General features: G+C 46.9%; 1 protein-coding gene across 4 annotated transcripts in view; it reads left to right on the forward strand.

Annotated features, from left to right (window-relative positions):
• Med27 (mediator complex subunit 27) overlaps positions 1–23,778 on the forward strand; it is a 174,659-nt gene that overhangs the window by 40,714 nt on the left and 110,167 nt on the right. For all 4 annotated transcript variants that reach the window (XM_021149801.1, XM_021149807.1, XM_029473615.1 and 1 more), the window contains one exon: positions 21,770–21,900. In XM_021149801.1, the coding sequence (XP_021005460.1) occupies positions 21,770–21,900 (131 nt within the window). The remainder of the gene's footprint in view (positions 1–21,769; positions 21,901–23,778) is intronic.

Raw genomic sequence — 23,778 nt, forward strand, 5'->3', positions numbered from 1 at the left:
GCTCCCAAGCATGCTGTCTGGAAAGGCCAGAATTTTCTTTCCTTCTGTCTCATTCTTGTTTGGGTTTTTCTTTCACTTTGCTATGCTGGTAATCAAATCCAGAGCCTTGGGCATGCAAGGCAAGTGAGCCAAGCCACACCCTCAGCTCAGCTGGTTCCTTTTCCAGCACTTGCTCAGGATCCGCTCTTGGGCCTACCATGATCAGTTCTCCACCGAGGGAGTTCAGGTCAGCTCCTACTTCTTGTGTTTGCATAACTGCTACACTGAAGGTACTGGTATGAAAGCCCAGACCCAGGCACATTCACAGGAAGGGTTTTGAGCCAAGGGCCACTGCATTTACTATCTGGTGGCCATTTCCCTCTGCCACAGAGGCTTGTCTGTGTTTACATCATGCTTTTCACAGTCTGCTTCCTTGGCTTTAGGTTATCTAATGGATGAGCATAAGCACACAAGATTGCTCTCCTGTGTACAACTAAGCGAGGGACCTGTGTGTAGTGGGAACTATGCAAGGGAGCGTTAGAAGGCAGAGCTCCATGCTTGGGATCCATTAGGCCTGTCCTTCCCTCCTCCCTCCTGCATGCAGGTTGGGATAATGAGTAGATGCTCCAGCAGGAGCTCACACTGGGGTTTTGGGAAGTTTGCCATTGAGGTACATTGCAGGTGTGATGGAATTTCTTGAGTCTCCTCCCCACCTCCCGCTCTGTCCTTGCTCCTCTGGTTTCCTCTGTGATACTTCTGTATCCTTCAACTTCGTGATCTCTGCCACCTCTGTAGGAACTCTTCCATATGGCAGTGGTTGCCTTGCTACCTCCCCCGCTGGTGTCCCTGCCATATTTTCTCTGTGAGCCTTGCTACCAGCTCCATGATTTCCTTACTGCTTTGTTCAGGAATGTGCTCACCATGCTGTGGGAACCTTGCTTGTCTTTGGAGCTTATTCTCAGCACTGACCCCAGAACAGGGCCAGATGTTAGGACGTTAGATGCCTAGTATGTGTTTACTAGTAATGTTCTAAGATTTATATATGAAGTTAAATATGTTCTGATTCATCACTGGGTGAGCAAAGAAAGGTCTGGTTGGCAGCAATACACATCTGTAATGAGATGCTTCAGTGGTTCTCAACCTTGCTAATGCTGGGACACTTTAATATAGTTCCTCATGTTGTGGTGATCCCAACCATAAAGTTATTTTGTTGCAATAATTTTGCTATTGTTATGAATTATAAAGTAAATATCTGATATGCAGGATATCTGATCTTCAACCCCCAAAGAGGTTGTGACCCACAGTTTGAGAACTGTTAGTTTAAGTGTTGTGAGCTTAGTATCACAACACTTAAACTAACTTTGGGCAAGTGACAGCTTCTTTCAGCCTCTTCTGCATGGGTGAAATGGGATTGTCAGGACACCTTCCCCTGGATTACATTGTGAAGGCATTATTAATGCTTGGTGTATCAGACACTTGAGTTCTCTTGTGGTTGTTACTGTTTCACAAAATGGGTAGACCAATAGTCTTTTGTTTTGTTGTTTTATTAGCATTTGTTAATTGTACAAAACAATGTGTTTAATTATGACACTCCATCCCTGTCTATAGTACACTTTGATCACCTTTAATTCCCTCTTACCATATTCTACTCCCCTCCCACTGCTCTCTTCCCTGCTTCCAAGCCCTCCTTCTACCCTCATGTATTATCTCTGCTATTTTCTTTTAATTATTGTTACATGTACACACACATATGGCTCTAGAAATACTCCCTGCTGGGTTCATTTGGTATTGATTATGTTTGATTTTTAGGGCTGACCACTTGAGATTAGAGGACATTTCTCTGGGGAAGACTGCTTTTCCTTCGCTCAGTCCGTTAATTGCCTGGAGCATTTCATGTAGGTCGGGCCTCATGGGACCTCACCTTTGTTCCATGTTCACTGGTGCTGTCACTGTGCAGGTCCCTGCTTAGGGAACTAGATTGTTAAGAGGTCATGGGTGAAGCTCTATGTTCTTTGCAGAAGATACAATCTTACAGCAGATGTCCTGGTCCTCTGGTTCTTAAAGTCTTTCTATATACTTTCTACAGTTTTTTCCTGAGCCTTAGGTATATGGGCTGTGCTGTAGATGTGTCAGCTAGAGCTGGGCACCCCATGGCCAAACTTCTTCGATGAATTGTTGGTGTAAGCAGGTAGAGTGCAGTTAGAAGAAATACTGAATTAGGAACGTGCCAGGAATAGGTTGTCCACCATGTTCCATAGTCTCACTAGTCACAGGTACGGCCGGGTTCACAGTAGCACTCATGAACTAGTCTGAAGTCCAGTTAGACAGCTGCTGGTTACGCCAAGGTGTCAGCTAAGTCAGCAGTCTTGATGCACCACTTCTGGTCACCTCTTCTGAGGTGAGGGTGGAGCTGTTGTGTGCATATGTACACTCACTCTAGGGACTGTAATCCACTGTGGATGAGCTGGGCCACTATCCCGGATTGTTTTAACAGTTGACATGTCAGCACAAGCAGGGCCTGTTTCTTACCTACGGCAGTCTCATGTGTTTGATGTTCAAACAGAGGCCTGTGTGTTACACCCTTTACCTTGAGTCTTCCTCTCATTAACCTGTGCCTGCCTGGCAGGAGGGAAGCGGTCACAGTGCATGGTCAGGGTCCTACTTAATCTGCCTTGTGCCATCAGGGGACTGCTTCTAAGTTTAGTACATGACATTGTTGGGGACACATGAGGCACAGTTAAGTGGCTTTATGTAATGTGTCTTAAAAACGCAAGCTGTCATTCTGAGATTCAGTTCCCCGTCAGATGCCTGTTTTGAGCTGGCTTTCTGTCCAGCAGCGAGGTGGGCCTTGTGACTTCTCTGCACACTTCTTTAGAGATCACTTTTCAAGTTGTCCTTTTTCCATGGGCAAGAACACTAGGGTGGCCTCAATGTCAAGGGCAAGGCTTGTGAAGAAAGTTCCTACAAGGTGAAGAGCAGTTTGTTTCTCTGCCATCACAGGTAACCTTGGTGACCTTAAATCCTTGTGTCTGATGTGCTTCGATGAATTTGCAGACTTGATGTGTCCACGAATATTTAAGCTCTTCTGAGTTTTCCCTTTGAATCTAATAAAGATAATCACTTGTTTTCTGCCTCAGACCTGTTTATATTTATGAGGACTAATGACACATTGTATCTGGAGAGAAAAAGAAAAAATTCCTCCTGTTTTTAAACTTGGGGTGGGCAGGGCAGTGAGCTACATCCTCTATTCCCACATATTTAATAAAGGTTGCCGTGGTACTCATGGTTTTGTGTCTATTCACGTGGGGCTGCATGCTGGCGCCGTGTGCTGCTTCTGAGATTGGCACTGTTATATTATTAATAGTACTGATCACACATGCCTTGCATTTAATATAGAACATAAGAGGCTCACCTACCATGAATGAAAACTCTCAAATTGAAAGTGTGGATGCCATAAAAATTTTAAAGGAGGAAATGTGCTGTGGTTTAACTTTTGGAATAAAAATAGTGAATTTTTAATCAGCAGGTGGGAATGTCCTTGGGTTCCTGAGTTAGGATGGTGGAGCAAGGAAAGAAAAGGTCTCTCTTCCTTTTCCCTGTGTGCTGAGTAGAGACAGGATTGCCCAGAACACCAGGAACCTAGGTTGTACTGACAAAAGTGGAAAACAGCCGCAAAACCGCTAGGGAAAGCAGCTGTCCCCTTGCCCAGTCTCCTGCCCCACTCCTGCCTCTGCCTATAAGAGCTTGGCACAGTTGGAGATTTGTATACACAAATGCATGCGTGGAAATACCGTGCTCTGATGACATTCCTCAGGGGGCGACCTTTGATGATGAATTTTCTTGCCCTTTTTAGGGGAGGAGAAGAGGAGGCGGGTGGTACTTCACAAGACTAAATTTACTCAACTTTTTTGGGTCTAAATTTCCTTAGGAAAAAAAAATGTCAAATGATTGTAGATCCCAAACTGTCTTTGTTGGCATTTGAATGGCTCTGTGAGTCCAGTGTGGGGAGCAAGTGAAAAGAAAAGCCACCTCTCCCCTCGCTGGTGTGGTATTGAAGCTGAAGCCCTGGACCACACAGTGTCTTGGGGACCTTCATGATTTATATATTGTATGTGATCTTTTCTTAAACATTGTTAACCTGTGCCCTTTACAGACAATGCCGGGTCAGAAAATGTCAGGGGAACTTCGGACTGCTTTCATAATTGTGTAAAGAAAATTGTTGTCTTCAGGATCCAGAGCCCATGGCAGGCATCCTTCGTAGATGGTGTGTTTGGGAGCCAAATAGCACTGTGTGCATGAAGCTGCCTTGGCTGGTGGGGAATGAAAAATGTTTGAGTGAGATTTTACTTGAGTGCCTCATGTAGTTTTGAGGAAGAACATACATACGTTGTTGTTCACTGGTGGGCTGTTGTTGGCGCCTACTTAATTTGTTGGGAAGGTGGATTCTTCAAGCAGGAGGTCTTCTGGGACTTACTCACAGGCAGACCCTTTATTTACAGCTGGGAAAGGACAGACAAGGGAGCAAGGCACTGCTCAGGAGGAGAGAGGACAGTAGAGACATGAAGGGGATGTGAGGCGGAAGAAAGCTGTCCTTCCAGAGGGCTGTGGTCCCACAACGTGGACGCTGGTGCTTGGATGGGGCCGTTGCTTCTTGGAACCATGCACTGCTCATGTAATGAAGGAAGGTCTGTAGTTGCTATCGTGCTTTGTCACAAGATGGCATGGGCATATTGAGGCACGAAAGCCTGTCTTGTATCCAAGTCAAAAGGAAGAAAGGCAGATCTTTGGCAGGGCACATGTGGCGTGACTCCTGACTACTGTGTTTTGAAACAACATTGGTTACTTTGGTTCAGCTCCTTCAGAATGAAGGAAAAGAAACTCACATGTGTGGGCTTGATCAGCAGCTTGCCAGATTTCACCTAAGTTGAGTGCTGAGGCCACATTCTTTCTTTCCAAACAGTTTGCTTTCTCAATAAACACCAAATACAAAACTATAAAAAGAAGTCCCCAAACCTTGACATTTTCCCTGGGCATACATAAGACACCTCACGTGTCTCCAGAACTTTCCCATCATCTTTCATCTTTATTTTTGACAAGGGGAGGGCCTCAGGCTAGTGGCACTGAGGGCTGTTTACATGCCCAGTGCCTTCAAGCACCCAGAAGCTCAATGCTGCACCCACCCCACCCACGTCTGATGGGGTGCCCAGCTCGCCCTCACACCAAGAAGGCTCTCAATGCCTCATTATCTCTACAACCTGAGTGAATTTGCAAATTAATTGATGTGTGGGAGGGAAGGCATCTGCTATTGTAAAATCCTTTAGTTGAGGCAGTAAAGCTTGAAATAAAATTAAGTGTTACTATAGTAAACTAATAGTCCCCAGGTGACGAGCTAGTTGTGTCGCATGGGGGACACACATGCGTGCTCACGACCTGTTTGTGCTCTGGGTCTCCTTCCCTTGCATCAGTTTTGTATTCATCAAAGGAACAATTGTGTACATAGTTTAAAGGAGACTGCAGACTTTTCACAGAAGCCAGGTCCCTTGCCTTGCTCTCCCCATGTCACTTTTCAGAGGCAACTCTGAGCTTTTCTGAAGCTCGTTGCTTTTGATTCTTGCCTGTGCTGTTCTGAGTAATTTGCCTAGGCCACCTCAGATGCTGTGTGGGCTCCATGGAGAAGAGTGGGGCTTGGCACCTGTACATCACATCCTCCCATACCTTGCTTGCCTCTGATGGACATCAGTTTACATGAGGGATGCAGTGACTACAGCATGCGCTGTGCTGCTGCTTTGTGAAGGTTGGAGGGGTGTTTCATCAGACTCCTCTTTTCCAGCAGTCCGTGAATCCCAAGAGTCTGGGTTAGCCTCTCCAGATTAGTGTCCGATGGGAGTAGGGATCTTGGGACTCTTGAGATTTAAGCAATCCACCGGCTTTATGCCTATACCCCCTGCCCTGGCCAGACACCTTCCTCATCTCAGTGTGTAGAATTCTGCGTACCATGCCACTTGCTGGCTTTTACCTCTTCCACCCTCCACCAGCTCTCCACAATGTGCAGAGTTTAGTGAGCTTCTCTCTGCCAAGTGTTGACCATGCACCCTGTCCCCTGGGCTGTCCCCTGGGCTGTCCCCTGAGGGCTCATGTGTTGAAGGCTTGGTCCCCAGTGCAGCCATGTATAGAGGTGCACTTTTAGGAAGCAAACAGGTCGTGAAGAGTTAGACCTCACTGACAGATTAATCTACTGATACATTTATGATTTGATGGGCTGTTGAAAGATGATAGAAACAGGATGTGGGACCCTGATGACAGGAGTGGGTGTTTGCTGGTATGCCCTTGGAGGCTTGTCTTGTCTCTGGCCCTTTCTACATCTCCTTTTTATTTTTTGAAAACTTCATACATGTACACAAAACATTGTGATGGTATTCACCCTGATTGTCCTCTCTTACACCCTCCAACTCCTGCTGACCCCTTTCTTCCCAGCCAGTTCCCTTCCTGTGTGTATGTGTGTGGGGGTGCATGTGTGCAGGTGGCCACAGCTGCTGTGTGGTCATGATTGCAGCAGTGACTGTGTTGTCTTTCTATCCCCTCTTCTGCAATGCTCCCAGGCCTCCAGAGGGAATGATGCAGACGTCCTGTTTAGGGCTGAGCACTCAACTGTCACCATCAGCACCCCGAGAGTTGTGGGTCTCTGCGGTAACCATCATCCACACTGCATCAGCCCTGTGATCAAGGCTGGAGCAGTGCTAGGCTCCGTGGAAACATAGGTATCAGAAAGCCTCGGATTCTTATAGCTCTTTGCTTCGTGGCTGCCTTGGCTGTCTCCTCTGCTGTTCGCTCCCACTTTTATGCCTTTGTGTGTTCACCTCAGACCATCAGCAATGGAGCCAGATAGTGATGGGCCATGAAACTTGATCCCAAATCCACCTTTATGTTGATTTCCTCCAGGGAATTTTGTTACTGTGACAGAAAGCTGAGGAACTCAGGTTCTGTGGTTTCCTTCTGAATGGACCCTTTGTGCTCATTCATCCCCACTGTTTCAGGGACCTGGGGAAAGAGTGCACTTGAACCTGTTTATCTGCCATGTTCAGCAGAGAGCCCTGGCTCCCATAATACCGTGTGTTGTGCACAGGCTTATCATCCTGACTTTGTGCTTTAAGGAACATGCTTAAAGGGGGAAACGATGGAGCTGGAGATGCAGAGGAGGGAGGCCTTCTCTTCTGCCTTTTCCCAGGAGCTAGTCTTATCTCACAACAGCCCGTCCTGCTGCCTGGGCTGCTGCGGCAGTTCAATCCTCTGGATTGTAGCAGTCGAGGACAGAGGCCCATGGTTGGTAATGGCAGCACAATAGAAGCTGACCTTGACAAAGAAAGTAGACTTTATTAATATTGGAGCCACTCTCCAGCGTGGGACTAGGGACTGTATGACTCTTACACCTGTGTGGTTGGGCCTGTTTCTCTCTGTAGTGTCCACCTGACACCGCCCCCTGCAAGTCACTTGTGCTGTTTCCAGTAAGAAGGAAGATAAATTTCTTTGCACACTTCTCCCTGGTTTTGGAAACCAGAACACAAACTGCCAATTTGATCTGTCACCTGCCTTTGGGAAATGATCTACTGTCTGTGTGGGATATGGCCACGACGGCCCACCCTTCTCTGCCCTTACCTCTCCCCACCTCAGTCAGCGCATGGGCCCTGACCTGTGAACCTTAAGACCCAGCTTGCACCTTGCTCCTGCTGTATCTCCACCCCTGTTGCAAGGGAATGTAAAATGCAGCTCACAGGCTATCTCAGACCTTATTAAAACATCATTTCCCCTGCCTTGGTCCCAGATTTCTGTGCTTAATCATAGAAAGGCTGCTTGCGCAAATACACATTATTCTTGTTGGAAAACTCTTGTCGGCTTGTCTATCTCCCCACCCCCTCTGCGTTTTGTAACCCTGCTTCACTGAGGCAAGACTTATTAAATATCATAATTTGCTCGTTGGAGAATTATTTGTAAACTTAATTAGCTCTGTCAGTGTTTGAGTTAATTTTCTCTCTGATTTTCAGCCTCCCAGGTCCTGGTTTTCTGGACTCTGTCCTGTGTCTGTTAAAGACTTTGTAAATAGTTTTGAAATGCCAGTTGGTGATATATAGGCCTCCTTAACATTTCTTTGATTTATGTGCAGTGCTGTGGAAAAAGGCAAAGAAAGCAAATTATATGGGGAAAAATGTTGCCAATCTTCACTTTTTTTTTTTTACCTTTAGTTTTAAAAAGTACACTTATCAATCATGTCTGATGGATTTTCTTTTTTATAAAGATTGAAATTTTAACTATTTGAAGACTCCTGCAATGCAGGTTGTTTTTGCTTAGTCACATGTAGCTGAACTCTGGATAGGGAGCCCGAATTCCCAAAGCTGTCTCCACTTGTCCCCAAAGGCATCATGGAAACAGCAGATGCTGACTGAAAGGCTGGATGGCTCTTCATGCTGGACGCATGTCACGTCTGTATCTGCACCCCAGGTTCTTGTGGTGAGTCAAGCACAGCTCAAGCGAACTCACTGAGATTTGTCCAAGAGGAACTCTGTGGCATAGGGAATTCTTATTTGCACTTATTCATTAGGATGTGTGCATGCATGCACACACCCTGGTACATGTGTGGAGGTTACAGGACAACTTATGGGAGTCAGCACTCTCCTTCCACCCAATGTGTAAGTTCCAAGGATCCCAGGCTAGTCATCAGCTTGGCATCAGGCACATTGACTGGCTGAGCCATCTCCCCCAGCCAGCCTGATGGCTTCCAGGGAGATATTGAACCAAACAGTGACTCCATACATATTTCCTAAGATTGTTCCATGATGGGTCTCGGGTTTTAGTGTGCCTGAGACCCATGTGCGTTCACTGGTATTGATGTAAATCCTTGAGCATCTCATAGAAATTATCAACCAGTAGATTTGAGGCAGGGTCTTATAATCTGCAAATGAGGTCAGTACCCTTTGGGTGGCCTGATGTCAATGAAGCAGGCTGGCAGGGGTACTATGTGTAGTACCCCTATGCCCACAGTGCGGCACAAGTTCACAGCTCCATATCCAAAGCTTGGGAGTCTGAATGGGTTTTGATTTAGAATGTTATGTTCTAGAAAGGTAGCATGTCAATATACCATATGTAACACTAATTTCTCCAGTGGGATCCAGGGTAATACCTGGTAATCAGACACTGTGCTGTGGAAATGTCTGCCTCTTCACAGTAAGTGAGATAAATTAAGATTCAAATAGATTCACAGCAGTTCATGGCAGGTTTTGCTGCCACACGAGTTCTGCGCCTACATTGATGAGAAAGCTTTTGACTTTGAGGACTTCCATGCATTTTCATATTTCAGGGAGGAATCCTGGCTCTGTGCTGGCAGCTTCTTGTCCCGTCCTCTGCTCTGGGTGTGAGACAGCAGAAGGCAGTGAGTGGGTGAAAGGTGTGTATACAGCTAGAACACTCCCTCAGCAGCAGCAGGGGCTTCTGGGAGTGCAAGTGCAAGTCCAATGCAGTTGGCTCCTCTAGAGCTGAAAAAGCATCCAGTGCGTTGGGACTCTCGGGCCAGCAGGGACAGTTTGCTAGGCCGGGGTAAGCCATAGTTCTAACTTCCAAGAGGCCTGCCTGCAGACGCCTCTCTGCTGCTTCCGTCATGATAAACCCATACTAACTGGGCATCCCAAGAGTGACTGCTCCTTGTAACTGAACTAACCAAGTAATGAGGCCATTAGAGCTGTCCCCCATCCTACATCCGCCCTTCTCCAGGACCTCGCTCACCCCCAGCATGGTGCTCAGCACAGCCTGAAGTTTACATCCTATCTCATCTGGCTTTTTCCCACTAGCAGAGCACTTGTGCACTCATTCCTTTATAAAATCCATAGCAAGGGCATTCTGAGTTCTCGATGGTAGAGTGTGTGTTCTAGAAGAGGTGCTTAGCAGGCTGGCCAGATTCCAGCCTCCCCATACCATTGCCTGAGCTTCGGTTCCTCCTCATCAGCTTAGAGTTAGTACCAGTGCCTACTTACACAGCCATCAACGCACACCACTTGAGTCCCCAGCACACAGTGAGCCCTTGCTCTTCTCCGGATATAAAATACCCCCAAAGGTTCATGTACTGGAGCTTGGTTGCCAGGCGACTGCATTAATCAGTAGATTAATTCTAGTGGTGGATTCATAGTATGACGGACGGCATTGCTGGGGGTGGGGGAAAGGAGAGGCAGTAGGTGTGGCCTAGTTAGAGGAGGTAGGTTATTGGGGACATCCCTGGGAAAGATGTTTCTTGTCCTCTACCTCTCTCATACTTTGCTGCCTTGAAGTAACAGGTCTCCTCCACATGCTCCTACTACCGCACATTCTGCCTCACTCAGGCCTACAGTGAGGAGCAGGCTCACTGGGGACCGAAGTTGGTCTTTCCTCCCTATACTTGCTTTTTCAGGATTCTTCTCAAGGTTGTGAAGTCTAACTAACAAACTTGTGTATCATTAATGTTAACATTTTTTTTTTTTTTTACCACAGGCTAGCCACTGTTCCTGACAAGGGAAGTCTCTGTTGCTCAGGGCTTGCACTAGATGAAAATCTTGACCTAAAAGCAGATACTACTTTTGGTTTCTAGTCACATGTAGCCCTGTGTTCTGCATCTGTCACAGCAGCACATTCTCAGCATATTGCTATTGAACATTCACATGGGCCCTGTGCAGAGCCCATGTGACATTGGTGGAATTTCACATGCTCTCATGCTGTAATGCACAGTGGTAATAGAATAGCGGTTTCTGGGAGGCATGGCGCGGTGTCTGGACTGGCTTGAGGAAACACATGCGAAAGGCAGCCTTTGTGTATCAAGGGTGAAAGGACAGTAGGCAGCCCAGCGGCCTGTTCTTCTCAGCCCTGGCCCAAGGATGGCTCCTTTCCACGCTGATTTCTTCCCCTGGGTGGGCACAGTTGGGTATAGTCATGCGCTCTCTCTCTCTCTCTTTCTCTCTCTAGTTTTTAAAGGTTTTTATTTTATTTTACATATGTGAATACACTTTCACAGTCCTCAGACACACCAGAAGAGGGCATCCGATCCCATTACCGATGGTTGTGAGCCACCATGTAGTTGCTGGGAATTGAACTCAGGACCTCTGGAAGAGCTGTCAGTGCTCCTAACCTCTGAGCCATCTCTCCAGTCCCCAGTCATGTTCTTGATCTTCCCTCATGGCTACCGTTCCCCTGCCCAGCTGCTGCTCCAGCGTGGTTTGGTTGCCTCCTGGTTTCCTCCCAGCAGATTGGATTGGATGCTTTGAATAGGCTCCACCACAGCTTCAGAGGAAGTGATCATTCTTCCAAGCTGCCCTTCTTGGGCTAGGGCTGTGGCCAAGTGTATTGTGTCTGCCTGGCATGCATCAAGTCTGTAGTGGGAGGGAGAGAAGAAGGAAGATACATGGGAGGGAGCAATAAGAGAATGGGAAGGGAGGGAGAAGGAGGAGAGAAGGCAGGTGGAAGAGGAAAGTGCATCAGACCTCTGGCCCAGCTTAGCTGTTCTGCTTTCTAGCCGTTTCTTCTTTTTAGCCTAGCTATACTTAGCTTTCTCAAGACCAGAAGTCATCCTTGTCTTCTAAGTCTTTTGTCCAAAGCAAGCTTTCCAGTCATCAGCTTGTCTGGGCGCCTTGTTGGTAGTGGCCATCAACCTCAGCCTGTCAGTAGCAACTGCAGATTACATATTTCAGTATATGCTTGCTGCCAGCCCCTGCTCAGCTCTCTCTCTCCACCACTCACCAACTCTGAGGACTCGAGGCCAGGCTTCTGCAGCGACAGAGTAGTGCTGAGAAGCAGCGCTACCCTAACAAGACGAGGCTTTGCGGGGTGGGGTGGACTGATGAACCCGCGCTCACAGGGCACAGGCTTCGAGGGCCTTTGGCCTGTACCTGGACAGATGACTACATACCCACACAGTCTCAGAATTAAAACTTTTCTCTGCCTGAATCATGCTGATTGGTCAATAGGCCATTCACTCTGATATGTTGCTTGTTTTGAATAAAAAACATCCCTACTGGGTGACTCTTTTTGCTTCCAAGGGTGAAAAAATAAATCACAGCCCTGTATTTGGGGTGGGGTGGGGAGAGTTGTGGCACCCAGGGCTGGGCCCCGAGTTAGTCCCTCGCACCACCAAACCAAACCAAAATTGAAACCCTTCAACAGTCCCACAAAACAAGTGAGTGGTCCTGTGGGAGGGCGGGGCTGTGGAAGGAGACTCTGGTCTTGCCTCACTGAGATCTTTTCGATCCTCTCTTGGTGGCTTAACACATCAAGGTTGAGCTAACAAACCAGGCATTTAGGTTGAGTGCAGATTAAAAGGAGCAGTCTCGACAGTCTATTAGAAGGCGCTGCATCCCAGCTGATGCTCCACTGCCTTCCATTTACTGTGCTCCAGGGCTTCTGAGGCCCCACAGAGTCATTCTTCTTGTTAGTGAGAGGTCTACTCGAGATGGGCCAGGAGGCGTCTCTGCCAGCCAGACTGCCTTCCTTTACTGTGTGAGGAGAATTCTAAGTTGGATTTCTTCTCAGTGCAGCTAGCAGCTGTTTCTTCCTCCTCCTTCTACTCTCCCAGTTTGTTATCCGGTGTGGGTAGGGGGACAGTACTTGATTTAAAGAAGTGTTCAGTTAGCTAGCAGGATGAGGCATTTCTGAGTATAGAGCCTTCTCCAAACCTTGGTCTCCAAAGCTTTGGTCTCTTCCTCTCTGCAGAGTGATAGGCTCTGTGCTTGAGGCTGAGAATGGCGCCCTCTGCAGACTTGGAGAACAGCTCATTCTCTACCTGTGTGCAGAGTGCCAGGCTCGACACTGTCCACATCACACCACTTCATCCTGAGGTGTCCTTCACCTTCTTTGTCTGTCACTGCCATTCTCCACAGAAATATGAAATAAGAACTTCCTCCCACCCCCATAGACATCCACCTTAGGGAGTGAGTCATTTGACATAAAGACAGCTTAGTCCCCCTGGATGAACGTTGTTCTTCACAGTGAGCTGATAAGATAAACACAGGCTCTGAAGAGAGGAGAAGCTCAGGACCCTTTGTGTGGAGCTAGCCATCTGACTGTAGGGCTCTGTCTCCTGCCATGAGGCCACACTGGCAGGCTCTGCCTTTGCTGTTCCATGACAGTGTGGAGGACAGCATCTGCTGCCTTGGACCACTGCCTCCTCTTGACCTCAGGCACCAGCCTCCTGACTCCTTTACCTTGAAGAGATGATGCAGCTCATCAAAGGATCAATAAAACCGTGCTTTCTAAATGTCTTCTCCTGTTTCCTGCTTTTAGGGGGTCTTGCAGGCCTCCAGACTAAGGGGCCATCAGTTCTCTTCTACTCCTGCCCTCTCTGCCTCTTCTGGGCTTTGCAAACCAGTGGTTATGCGACTCCCTGCGACTCCCTCCTTTTGCCATCGTTGTCCTCCGGCCCCCATATGCTGTGGTTGAATCTGGTGCATCATGCGTGGTAAGCACATGCTGTACCACTGAGCTGCACCCCGGCCCGTGTGTGTTTTCTCTCCACTGCCCTGCGCTCCTTCCCACATCTTCTTCCTCTGGTAAGCAAGCACTGGGAGAAGGCAGGTCAAGTCCTGGGCTGGCAGCCATTCGCCCCCAGCAGACTACTGGTCACTGGGGAAAGGGAAAGCAGGGGCTGTGTGTCATGGCATTGAGTTGGTGCTTACCTCAGAAGCAGGCAGGGCATGACCTGGAAGGCAGAGGAGTGGAATATTTCCTTGGTGAACTCTAAATGCAGCAGCAGTGGCAGCGGTGGTGTAGCACTCATTTTTCTCTCTGACGGAGCCATCCCTTCTCTGACTACCTTTAAAAGAAGAAATTTATAATGATTTAATCACATTCTTATTTTCATTAGATTGCTAATCTTTTAGAGATCCTGTCTCCTAGTTTACAGAACCTGTCACAGAGCCAGTGCTGAAGCTTTAGTTAGTGTCTGAAACTGGAGTTCCCGTTTTATTCATTTCTCTGTTGCATAGCCTCCTTTCTCTCTTCCCCACCCATGCCTCAGCCATGAATGTTATGAGGATAATAAAATTATCTGTCAGCTCGCATTGGGTACCTGTCAAGGCTAACCCAGGCCTGGGCTTCACAAGGATACTCCTGCCCCTCTACTGCTAGCTTTAACTGGAGACTTTGAGAGGAGTGAAACAGTTATATCACAAGTGGACTTAAATTCACAGGCATGGATTTTTGCAGTAGAAAGCCAGACTCAGATTGTATTTTCATAGAGGAATCTTTATTATTTTTTTATTTGCATGTGAGCATGCATAGTGACATTTTTGATAACTCTGGAATTTTGTTTCTTTTTAAACACAGAAATATAAGAATATGTATTTGCTTTAATTCCATGTATGGGGATATGGGGCTGCTTCGAACTGACCACAGCAGCTGACTGGTTTGCCTCATGCTCTAACAGAAGCATGGTTTTGCCAGCTTCAGATAGTGTCTGCAATTGTGTGACATTTGGAATTCTGGGAAGTTGTCGGAGGGCACTGAGAGGTCAGGTTGGGGGTTGTTGATCATTTAGGGAAGTTGGTTGCAGTTTGTTGATAGCAGTGTTCAAAGAAGAAACAAAAGGATAGAAATCAAATTCAGAGATTTTCCTAATTCCTCTTTTCCCCCATCCTTGTTCTTCTATCCAGTGTTAGGGGTGAAACTTGGGGGATAAAGGGTGGGAAAAGAAGAACCCATGGAGTAGCAGAGGGTGGCTATGCACACGTGTGTGTGTGTGTGTGTGTGTGTGCGCGCGCGCGCGCGCGTGGTACATGTGTGTAGAGCTCAGAGGACAGGGTGCAGGACTTCTCTCCTTTTACCACGTGGGTTTCATCAGTCTTGGTGGCAGGCAGCGTTACTTTCCAAACCATCTTGTCAGCCAGAGAAGTCTTTACAGTGAGTGAGTGGACGTTGTGCCTTCCTGGGTGCAGGAGTGTCAGGGTAAATAGCTAGTGTAAGCACAGCTGCTGCTGAAAGCCCAGGGGCTTCTGCCTCCAAGGGGATGATGGGCACGCAGGCCCACTATGCTGTTTGTACTTCATGGGTGCATCTTAAGTGGCGGTCGGTGTGTCATTGTAGTTGAGGCTGTGCTCATAGACCGTAGCACATGAGTGGCTTGGACAACAAATACTTCTTTTTTAATTTTTAATTTTTTATTTTTTTCGAGACAGGGATTCTCTGTGTAGCCCTGGCTGTCCTGGAACTCACTCAGAAATCCGCCTGCCTCTGCCTCCCAAGTGCTGGAATTAAAGGCGTGTGCCACCACTGCCCAGCATGACAATAAATGCTTCTTACAGCAAGGTTACAAAGTCCAAGATCAAGGTCCCTGCAGATTGGCTACCCAGTAAGGATGGTCTCCCATGTGTGGCACTGGCTACTCTCTTGATGTATTTTCATCCAAGCAATAGTTCCTTCACAGGGTGACCTCATCTACTGTCATTACTTCCGAGTACTAAAGTGGGGCCTTCGGTAGACTAGAGTGACAGAATCATCAGCCTATTAGCCATGCAGCTCTTTGTGACCCTTGTGTGGTACCTGGGTAAAAGCCTGGTGTGATACTCAGTGGCTCTTGTGAGACAGCAAAACATCTTGCCTTACCTCCCCTTGTCCATTTTTTACTTAGGGGTCTGCTTATCTTCCTTTTTGTGCCTGCCTGCCTTCCTTCTTTCCTTCTTTCCTCCTTCTCTCCCTCCCTCCCTCCTTCCCTCCCTCCCTCCCTTCCTTCCTTCCTTCCTTCCTTCCTCCCTCCCTCCCTCCCTTCCTTCCTTCCTTCCTCCCTTCCTTCCTTCCTTCCTTCCTTGGTGATATCCCCATGATGGCTCTACCTTCAGTTTTAGCTGTGTTAAGTATGTTTTGTTCCTGAGTGTTCAGCTACATGAGTGGTTTCTCCTCTTGCTGATTGGCATTTTGAAGTGTGATTGCATGCATACAGCTGTGGTGTAAACAGGAGCAGGTGGGGGAACGGCCTATTAATAAAGGCGTGAACTCGAGGAAGCACCAGTAGAGCAGGTCCATGCGTTAATATGTCGGAAAGAAACCCAAATGGCAGTTAGCACATCAACACAATGCCACAGTTGAGCAGGAAGCACAGCCCTGCTTCAGGGCTTGCTTTCAGAGTAATTGAAGGGCCAGAGTCCCAGCTGCCTGGTGGAGAACAAATAGGCAAGTAAATTGGAGGCCTCCTTCTTATGGTTTATTGATGCTGTTTTGACCAAGTAAAAAGATTATTTACCTATAAAGCTCAACTCAATGGTTTAAAAAAAAATAATGGGCTGTTTGAAAGGAGTTCTACGAGATAAAAGGGCGACCGATGCTAATGCCATCATCTGATATTTAGATTGAAACCCAAGCAGAACAATTAGATTTATGGTATTTTTCTGTAGTTGTTTTCCTTGGCGCAGACAGTGCCAGGCAGGCTTCCCCGCTCTCTTCCCAGAGCCGGGCTCAGAAGGAGCTGAGCTTCACAGTGAAGCTGTGCTGTCTCATTAGCAGGAAGCTAAGCTGCTGCAGTAATGAGGGCCAAAGGTCTGTGCAGCTCAAAGCTGTGATGAAGTATTCCTGGTTTTTAGTTCCAGTTGGAATTTAATGGTTTGGGGAAATAGGACTGTACGAAAATCTCAATTAGCTCTGTCCACCCATGTTGCAGTCTTGTGTCCCAGGTGTGCACGGTGGTAGTTGATTCAGGTGTGCAGTGGGTCTAGAGAATGTGCTTGGATTGCAGCTCTGGGTTTTGGTGTGTTCTCTGCTACCTTGGAGAGATCCATCTATCTACCTAACTATCTTCTGTCTGTCTGTCTGTCTATCTATTGATGCATCTTGGGGCTGGTGATCTACGAGGAAGCACAGCATGGACTCCTTTCCTTTATCATCAACAATCCCAATGTCCTCAGTAAAAACAGTATCAGTAACAAAGTCAGGCCATGCCAGGACATAGTTGTCTCACTAAGTGGCTCCTTTGCTTGTACTCCTACTGACAGATGACACCAGCAGCCCCTGTGTGTAGTGAGTGGTCCTGGACATTAGCACTATGGGGTAACCAATAGCATTCATGGTAGTCCCTGAGAGATGTTTCCTGAGTCCAAATCCCAGGATAACAGTTATGTGCCTGGAGTGGGGCTAGAATGACAGACAGAGGGGACTGTGGGGCTCCTTGCCCTTCTGTCTCTTCCTCTCATCCCTTAGGGACTCTTGGAAATGAGTTGGCCTCCCTGTTTAAGAATTGGGTGAATCCTTGAGGAGGACATAAAATCAAAGTTTGATTGATCTGGCTTTAAATTTTCAGATTTTTTTTGAATGTCATATTCTCTTAATGTGACTCCAGACAAGGTAGAAAATGTTGCATATGGAGAGATGCTGTGGCCTTGGACACCAGGGGCCCTGGCTTAATTAGTGCATTGAACTTGAGCAGGCCAAGGAATTTCCTTCTCATTCTTGATTCATTACAACACATTTTCCCTATTTTGGAGCAGGTAGAAGCCATCAGGACAGCAGGGAAGACATAAAGCAAGCTGAGAACTAACCCAATGGCTCATTGAGTTTTTTGAACACTCAAGTTTTGGCCAGGAACTTGGTATCGACTCCTGCCTCCTTCATTTTCTTTGATACAGTTTCCTTTCGATATGTGCTACTGTTCACATTGAGTATTCAGAGCATACTCAAGCCAACTGAACTTTGACCCTAGTGGTCTAGGTTCTTTGAAGCAAGTTCTGTGAGACCTGGACTACCTAGAGGAAGAGGCTTGGGTAAGCCTTGCAGAGTGCTATCCTCTTGAGTATAACAGCCTTTGATTTCACTAGAGCTGCTGTGCCTGTTGATACTGCTCATAGAGAGAGTGGGGAGAGTCACTGGACCCTCACCTGGGCTTCTGGCTGCTCCTTCTTGCACATCTCAGACCATTGTATAGAATGCTGCCCTAATTGCACGTGGCCCTGTGATCTAGGGAGCAGATACAACATGGACGGGTAATTGAAAGGGAGAGCCCATCTGTCATTATCCCTGCTAGGGTGAGAGTTTTCAAAGGTGCAGCAGCTTTGGGGTCACACACGCTCTTGAAAGTAACCCCTCACCTATGCTCTGTAAGCCCAATAAACTCATCGGCTCTCCAGGTTGGACTTTGGGGTAGGTGTGCTTATAACTCCTCATGGATCACCTGTTGTATGAGTGTTAAGGAAGGTGGTATTGCTTTACCACCTTGTGCTGGAGTCAAATACCCTCCAGCTCCTTTAGATAGCTTATGTGTTCTAGAGATGGGTGTGCAATGTGCAGCCACAGGCTCTCCTGGTAGCAAAGCCCAGGAGCAGTTTCTTGAGAGGATGCTTTTGCAGGCTTGGAGCATCTCTCATGGGCAGTGAGCATCAGCATTATTTACAATTAGTTGCTATCAAAGTTTTCCTAATTCTGATTGGTCTTTACTCAGGCAATGGTGAGTTGTGGAAGTTTTCCCAGGTCTAGAGGTGACTAGCAGATAGCATTGACTAGACAGGGCTTTAGGTTGAAAGCTAATAGAACAGTCCTGGGAGAAGGGAGAAGGCTGAAGTTAACACACAGTGGAGTCCTAACTGGAGCACCCTCAACTGCAGAGAACAGAGTGAGCTGCTGGGTATGGGGCTGGCAGCTCCATGGTAAATGAAGACCCACGTGTAGCATAAGCTCTCACATCCACAGTTGTAGGATGTGAAAGGTACCAGGCCAGGGTGTTTCATTTCTTGCTTCTCTCATGTTCCTTCTTGTTAGTGGAGAAATGATCTTGCATGGAAACATCACATTAGAACTTTTATAAGTGGCTTTTCTGAGATGAAGCTGTTTCTGTGCCACAGACATTTGGAAGAGAGTATGTTTATTGAAATATATTTTTATAGAAAACATTCCAGAACCTATAACTGAAAATTTATGGCAGAGTTTTATGGCATAATATGTTCTTAGTGTTGTGTGTGGATTTGCCCTGAACCCCCTTCTGCTTCAGAACCATTGACTAGGTGGACATTTTCCAAGAATCTTTTTTGATCTAAACAGTGTTCTATGGAATGAAGTGTTTGGTGCTTAAATAATGTATAAATCCAGTTGGACAGGAGCTGCCTGTCAGTTTTATTAACTTTGACCTTTCCGCCCATTATAAAGGTGATTCACTTAATATTTAATGGTTCCTTATAGATCTTGACAGTTGGAGCCATGTTCCTGGAAACCAGGATCTTATATATGATTAACAAATGTCACTTAATCATTATGAGTCAGCTTGCAAGGACAGGTTCTGTTGTTGAAGAAGGAAAGTGTTCCACCTACATGTGCTTGTGGAGCTGCACTGCATGCTGAGATCCTCCAAGATGGGGAGGCTTCGCAGGGCCCTGCAAAGACAGACAGCAGTCAGCATGCAGCGATGCTGTTTTGCTTTTTGTTTGTTGGAGCAAATGATCCAAATGATGCCAGGTGGACAGAATCTCCTTGTCACTCTGCATAGTTAGCAGGACTCTGCCTTGAAAAGAGTCAGCAGGGCTGGGATCGGCTGAGCTTGCATGGACAAAGAAGATGGAGAGCCAAAGGCAGAGAGGGTTCCTTGGGCCAGGATGGACCCTGCCAAGCTGTCTCTCCCTTCATTCCAGAAAGGCCCTTGCTTATTGCTCTCACTGCAGATTCTGGTGGGGAAGATCGAAGCCCAAGCAGCTGACATTTTGAACATTGTCTTTCAAACTTGTGCTGTCCCTTGCTTCCATTGATTTCCCATTTAAGGAATCTGGGGGAGAAAACCAAATCTGAGCAAAATTCATTGGTCTAAAATGAGTTGTTAAAGCCAAATTACGCCCTTCTCCACCCTGTGAAGAGCCCCTGTTTTATTATGAAGGCCATGTGTCTTTGTCCTGTATGGGGTGGCCATAGGCCCCCAACAGATCCACCAGGAAATCAGGTGCCTGTTAGAAAGTAGTCTGGATGCTCCAGATACAGCCATGCCTGCCTCACTGGATCAGGGGTAGCTAGCTTCTCTTTTATAGCCACTTGCAAGGAACAGATCATTTTAATCGTCTTTGTTTTTTCTCTGTGTGCAGCCTAGTGGCCTTAGGTGAGGCCATTTATTTTTCAGAGCTTTATTCCCCTTTGCATCCAGGCCCAGCCCTTTATATATGTTGGTCACCATTTCATTACCAAAAGCCATAATGCAGCTGACTCAGCAAAGAGAATCCATGCCTTGGAAAAGCAACTGGGAAGAAATTGATTCAGAATGAGTTACTATTTGTACGTTTAGTTAATTCTAAATATATATTCTAAAGACTTTGCTTCATTTGAGAGGAGGGGAAGAAGCATGTCAGTTGTTAGAAATGGTCTTGGTCCAAATTTCTAGCTTAGCATCTGCACATCTGAGTGTTTTGTTTATGTCTGTTGAGGACTGGGATACCTGTCAAGGCTAATTTTATTGTAGAGAGATTGATGGCAGTTCTTAGGATCGAGACTACAAAAGCAGAAGGTTACTGTCACATGTCACAGAGATGCGTTTCATTTGGCAGTGTGTGAGACTGGGGGACTATCTTTTCAATCCAGATGTTGGGATGGCAGAAGTTGGGGCTCTGTCTGGGGAACTAGGGAGCTTTCTGCAGTGTTGGCAGATTTTTGTCTTGAGTGGAGTGTTGGTCACATAGATCTGTGCCTTTGTCTAAACCAGTGGTTCTGACCCTTTAATACAGTTGTTGTGGTGACTCCCAACAATAAATTTGTTACTACTTAATAACTATAATTCTGCTACTGTTATGAATCACAATGTAAATATCTGTGTTTTCTGATGGCCTTATGTGACCCCTGTAAAAGGGTCATTTTACTCCTAAAGGGGTTGTGACCCCCCAGATTGGGAACCACTGGTCTAACTAAACACATCAAATGGTACATTTAAAATGCATGCATTCACTTGACACAAACTAAACGTCTGGTGGGTTTCTGTGCAGTATTGTTTGGGTTAGAACTAGGATGTGCCATTCCTCCCTTCCACAGAAGTCAGAATACTATAGGGAGTCAAATGATCTGTGCCAAGTAACCTCCGAGCTCGGCAGCTTGTCCAGGAATAAAGCAAAGGGTTCTGGCCCCAAGCCCACATCAGATATGCAACTTCCTCTCTGCTGCATAGTTCGGTGGCGTGTGAGTGGAGATGAAATCACTGTCTCTGCTATTCCCTCCAGTGCCTGAGTCTGTTTGTGCAGGTTGCTCTCGGATTGAGTCCTGAGCTGGCTCTTATCCTGACACTTGTACCATCACCAGTGAGAAAAGTGAGAAAGGTGTGCTTGAGCCCCTCTGACCAGCCAAGCCAAGGTCCTGGCTTACCACAGCCCAGGGTCAGTCTTGAAGTTTTCATTATAAGCAAGAGTTCCCAGAACTTACTCTGTGCTTGGGGAAAATTGTCCAGATCTTATTAGCAGAACGCCCTAGGCTTTCAGACCACCCCTTGAAACACCTAGGTGAATTTCTACAGCCACATCTCCCCAGTTCTGACAGTATTCAGAAATGTGCAGTGCTCCACAGCCCCTCTATGTGTCTCTTGGTTCACAGTGCATTCTGATGTTGGTACATCAGTGCAGTGATGCTGAGAGGCCCTTTGCAATCTTAACCACTTGCAACTGTGTCCAGTTTTCACTGGTGTGTTTTTGCTGAGATGAACAGCTTTGCTTCTGTTTCTTTTCATCTAATTATCACCTTAGGAATAAATTTCTTGCAGCAGAAAATGTATAAGGCGACAGAATGGCCTGGGGTTGATAGTGTAACGCCTGCTGTCCTGAGCTCATGGAATGTTCTCTCCCTCTTGTCTCTGCAGCTGCAGTACCATGCAGGTCTAGCGTCTGGCCTTTTGAACCAACAGTCCTTGAAGCGCTCTGCAAATCAGATGGGTGTGTCTGCCAAGAGGAGACCAAAGGCCCAGCCCACCACTCTGGTTCTACCACCTCAGTGAGTGAAGAGTTTTCTGAGGGCTTTCCACGTGGGTGAACATTGCTTTGTTCTCTTTCCGAGTTGGTAGGAAGGTTTTGGTTTCCTTCCAAACAGTGTCTTCCTTTTTAAAAGAATTCCATCAAGCCTAGAAAGTGTAACTTACCTAAGGTTTTTCTGGATCAGCTGTGACATAGTCCTAGTTTACTACATGTCTAAGTTTTAGGTACTGCATATCTTATTGTTTCCTCAGACCAGTTCTGAAGCTGGCAAGACACCAGCAGATCTGATGTGTGTGCATTCTGGTAAGCACAAGCGTAGAGGACATGCTTAAGCTGTGCTGGCTGCTGCCTTCACCTATTAACCCATGTGCTCTTGTTTTTATCCCTAGGAGGGATATAGGCACAGCAAACCATGGTGCTTTTCCTTTCAGTGCTCATCCCCATAGCTACCAGTTCCCGAACCCTAGGAGAGGCCTCAGGCTCCGAGTTAGCACCCAGGCTACCTTTAACCCTGTGCTGAGTATTGTTCCCATTTCTTCAAGTAGTTAACTTTAGCCTGGTATGCTGGCATGTGCCTGTGAGTCTCAGTGTGTGGGAGGCTGAAGCAGGGGGATCGTTGTTTAAGGCCACCTTGGGCTATATAGTAAGATTCTATCTCAAAAGAAAACCAGAAAACTTCCAAGAACAAAATAGACAGTTTTGCCAGTCCTTGAACTTGATATAAATGAAATCATATGCTGTCATTTGTGCTAGTTCGTTTTCTCTCTCTCTCTCTCTCTCTCTCTCTCTCTCTCTCTCTCTCTCTNTCTATCTCTATCTCTATCTCTATCTCTATCTCTATCTCTATCTCTATCTCTCTGCACTTGGGATTGAACCCAAAGCCTTTTGTCTGATAAGAATGTGTTTTTCCACTGAGCTATTTCCTTAGATCAGCATAAAAATAGGAGGCATGAATGTCTTTTTTCAACTCCATTTAATAGTTGTTGGTTCAGTTACTTGGTTGGCAAGCTGTGTGCTGAGAGGTCTTGCTGATAGGTTCTCTCCCATCGAGAAGGGTCACACTTCCAGAGACTGTGTGTGTGGGCTTCAGCCATTTCCCACTCGTCATTCTCTTCACTGCCCTCCCCCTTGCCCCTGTCCTCAGCTCAGAGCTGCATCTTTACATGGAAGGCCCAAATGATTGTTTACAGCTAAGACATGCATACTCACCTTCACTCAGGAGCTCACTGACTTTATCTGGTTAGCAAATATTTATTGTGCCTACTATGTGCCAGGCAAGGTTCCATGTCCTGGGGCTATAATGACAAGCAAGATGGCTGCCAATACCATAGTTTAATTCTGGGAAAAGAATAAACAGGAGTAGAGCATGGGAGTGGGGCCTGCTTAAACAGAGCGGTCAAACAAAGACCCACTAGTGCAGTTTAAGGCAGAGAATTGAGGAAAGAGGGGGCTGAAGAAGGTCCCTGTGGCACGCTGCAGCGCCTGACCACTGCTGTCTCTAAGTTCTGTGAAAGCCTGCGTCAGCCAGTCAGGATGAGCACAAGCAAGCAGCACTCTCCCCGGGGTGTGTGTGTGTGTGTGTGTGTGTGTGTGTGCGTGCGTGCGTGTGTGTGTATGTGTATGTGTGTGTGTGTGTGTGTGTGTGTGTGTGTGTGTGTGCGCGCGAGTGCTCGAGCGCCTGCGCGCGTGCGCGTGCATGCTGCATGCATATATATGGGCTGTGTTCTTTGAAAAGAAGCTGAGAAACAGAAAGCTTCTTGCAGAGTGTTACTCTGTTGTTGCATCGTGTTGACTTGGTGACTCTGCACATCTCAGCACGAAGCTCCCCGAAGTCTGATGGGCCTTGTAATCTGTCATTTTCCCTGCATGGATTGTCTACTGAGGCAAGATGTTTGGC

The sequence above is a fragment of the Mus caroli genome, chromosome 2, assembly GCF_900094665.2.
Source record: "Mus caroli chromosome 2, CAROLI_EIJ_v1.1, whole genome shotgun sequence".
In the NCBI taxonomy this organism is placed as follows: domain Eukaryota; kingdom Metazoa; phylum Chordata; class Mammalia; order Rodentia; family Muridae; genus Mus; species Mus caroli.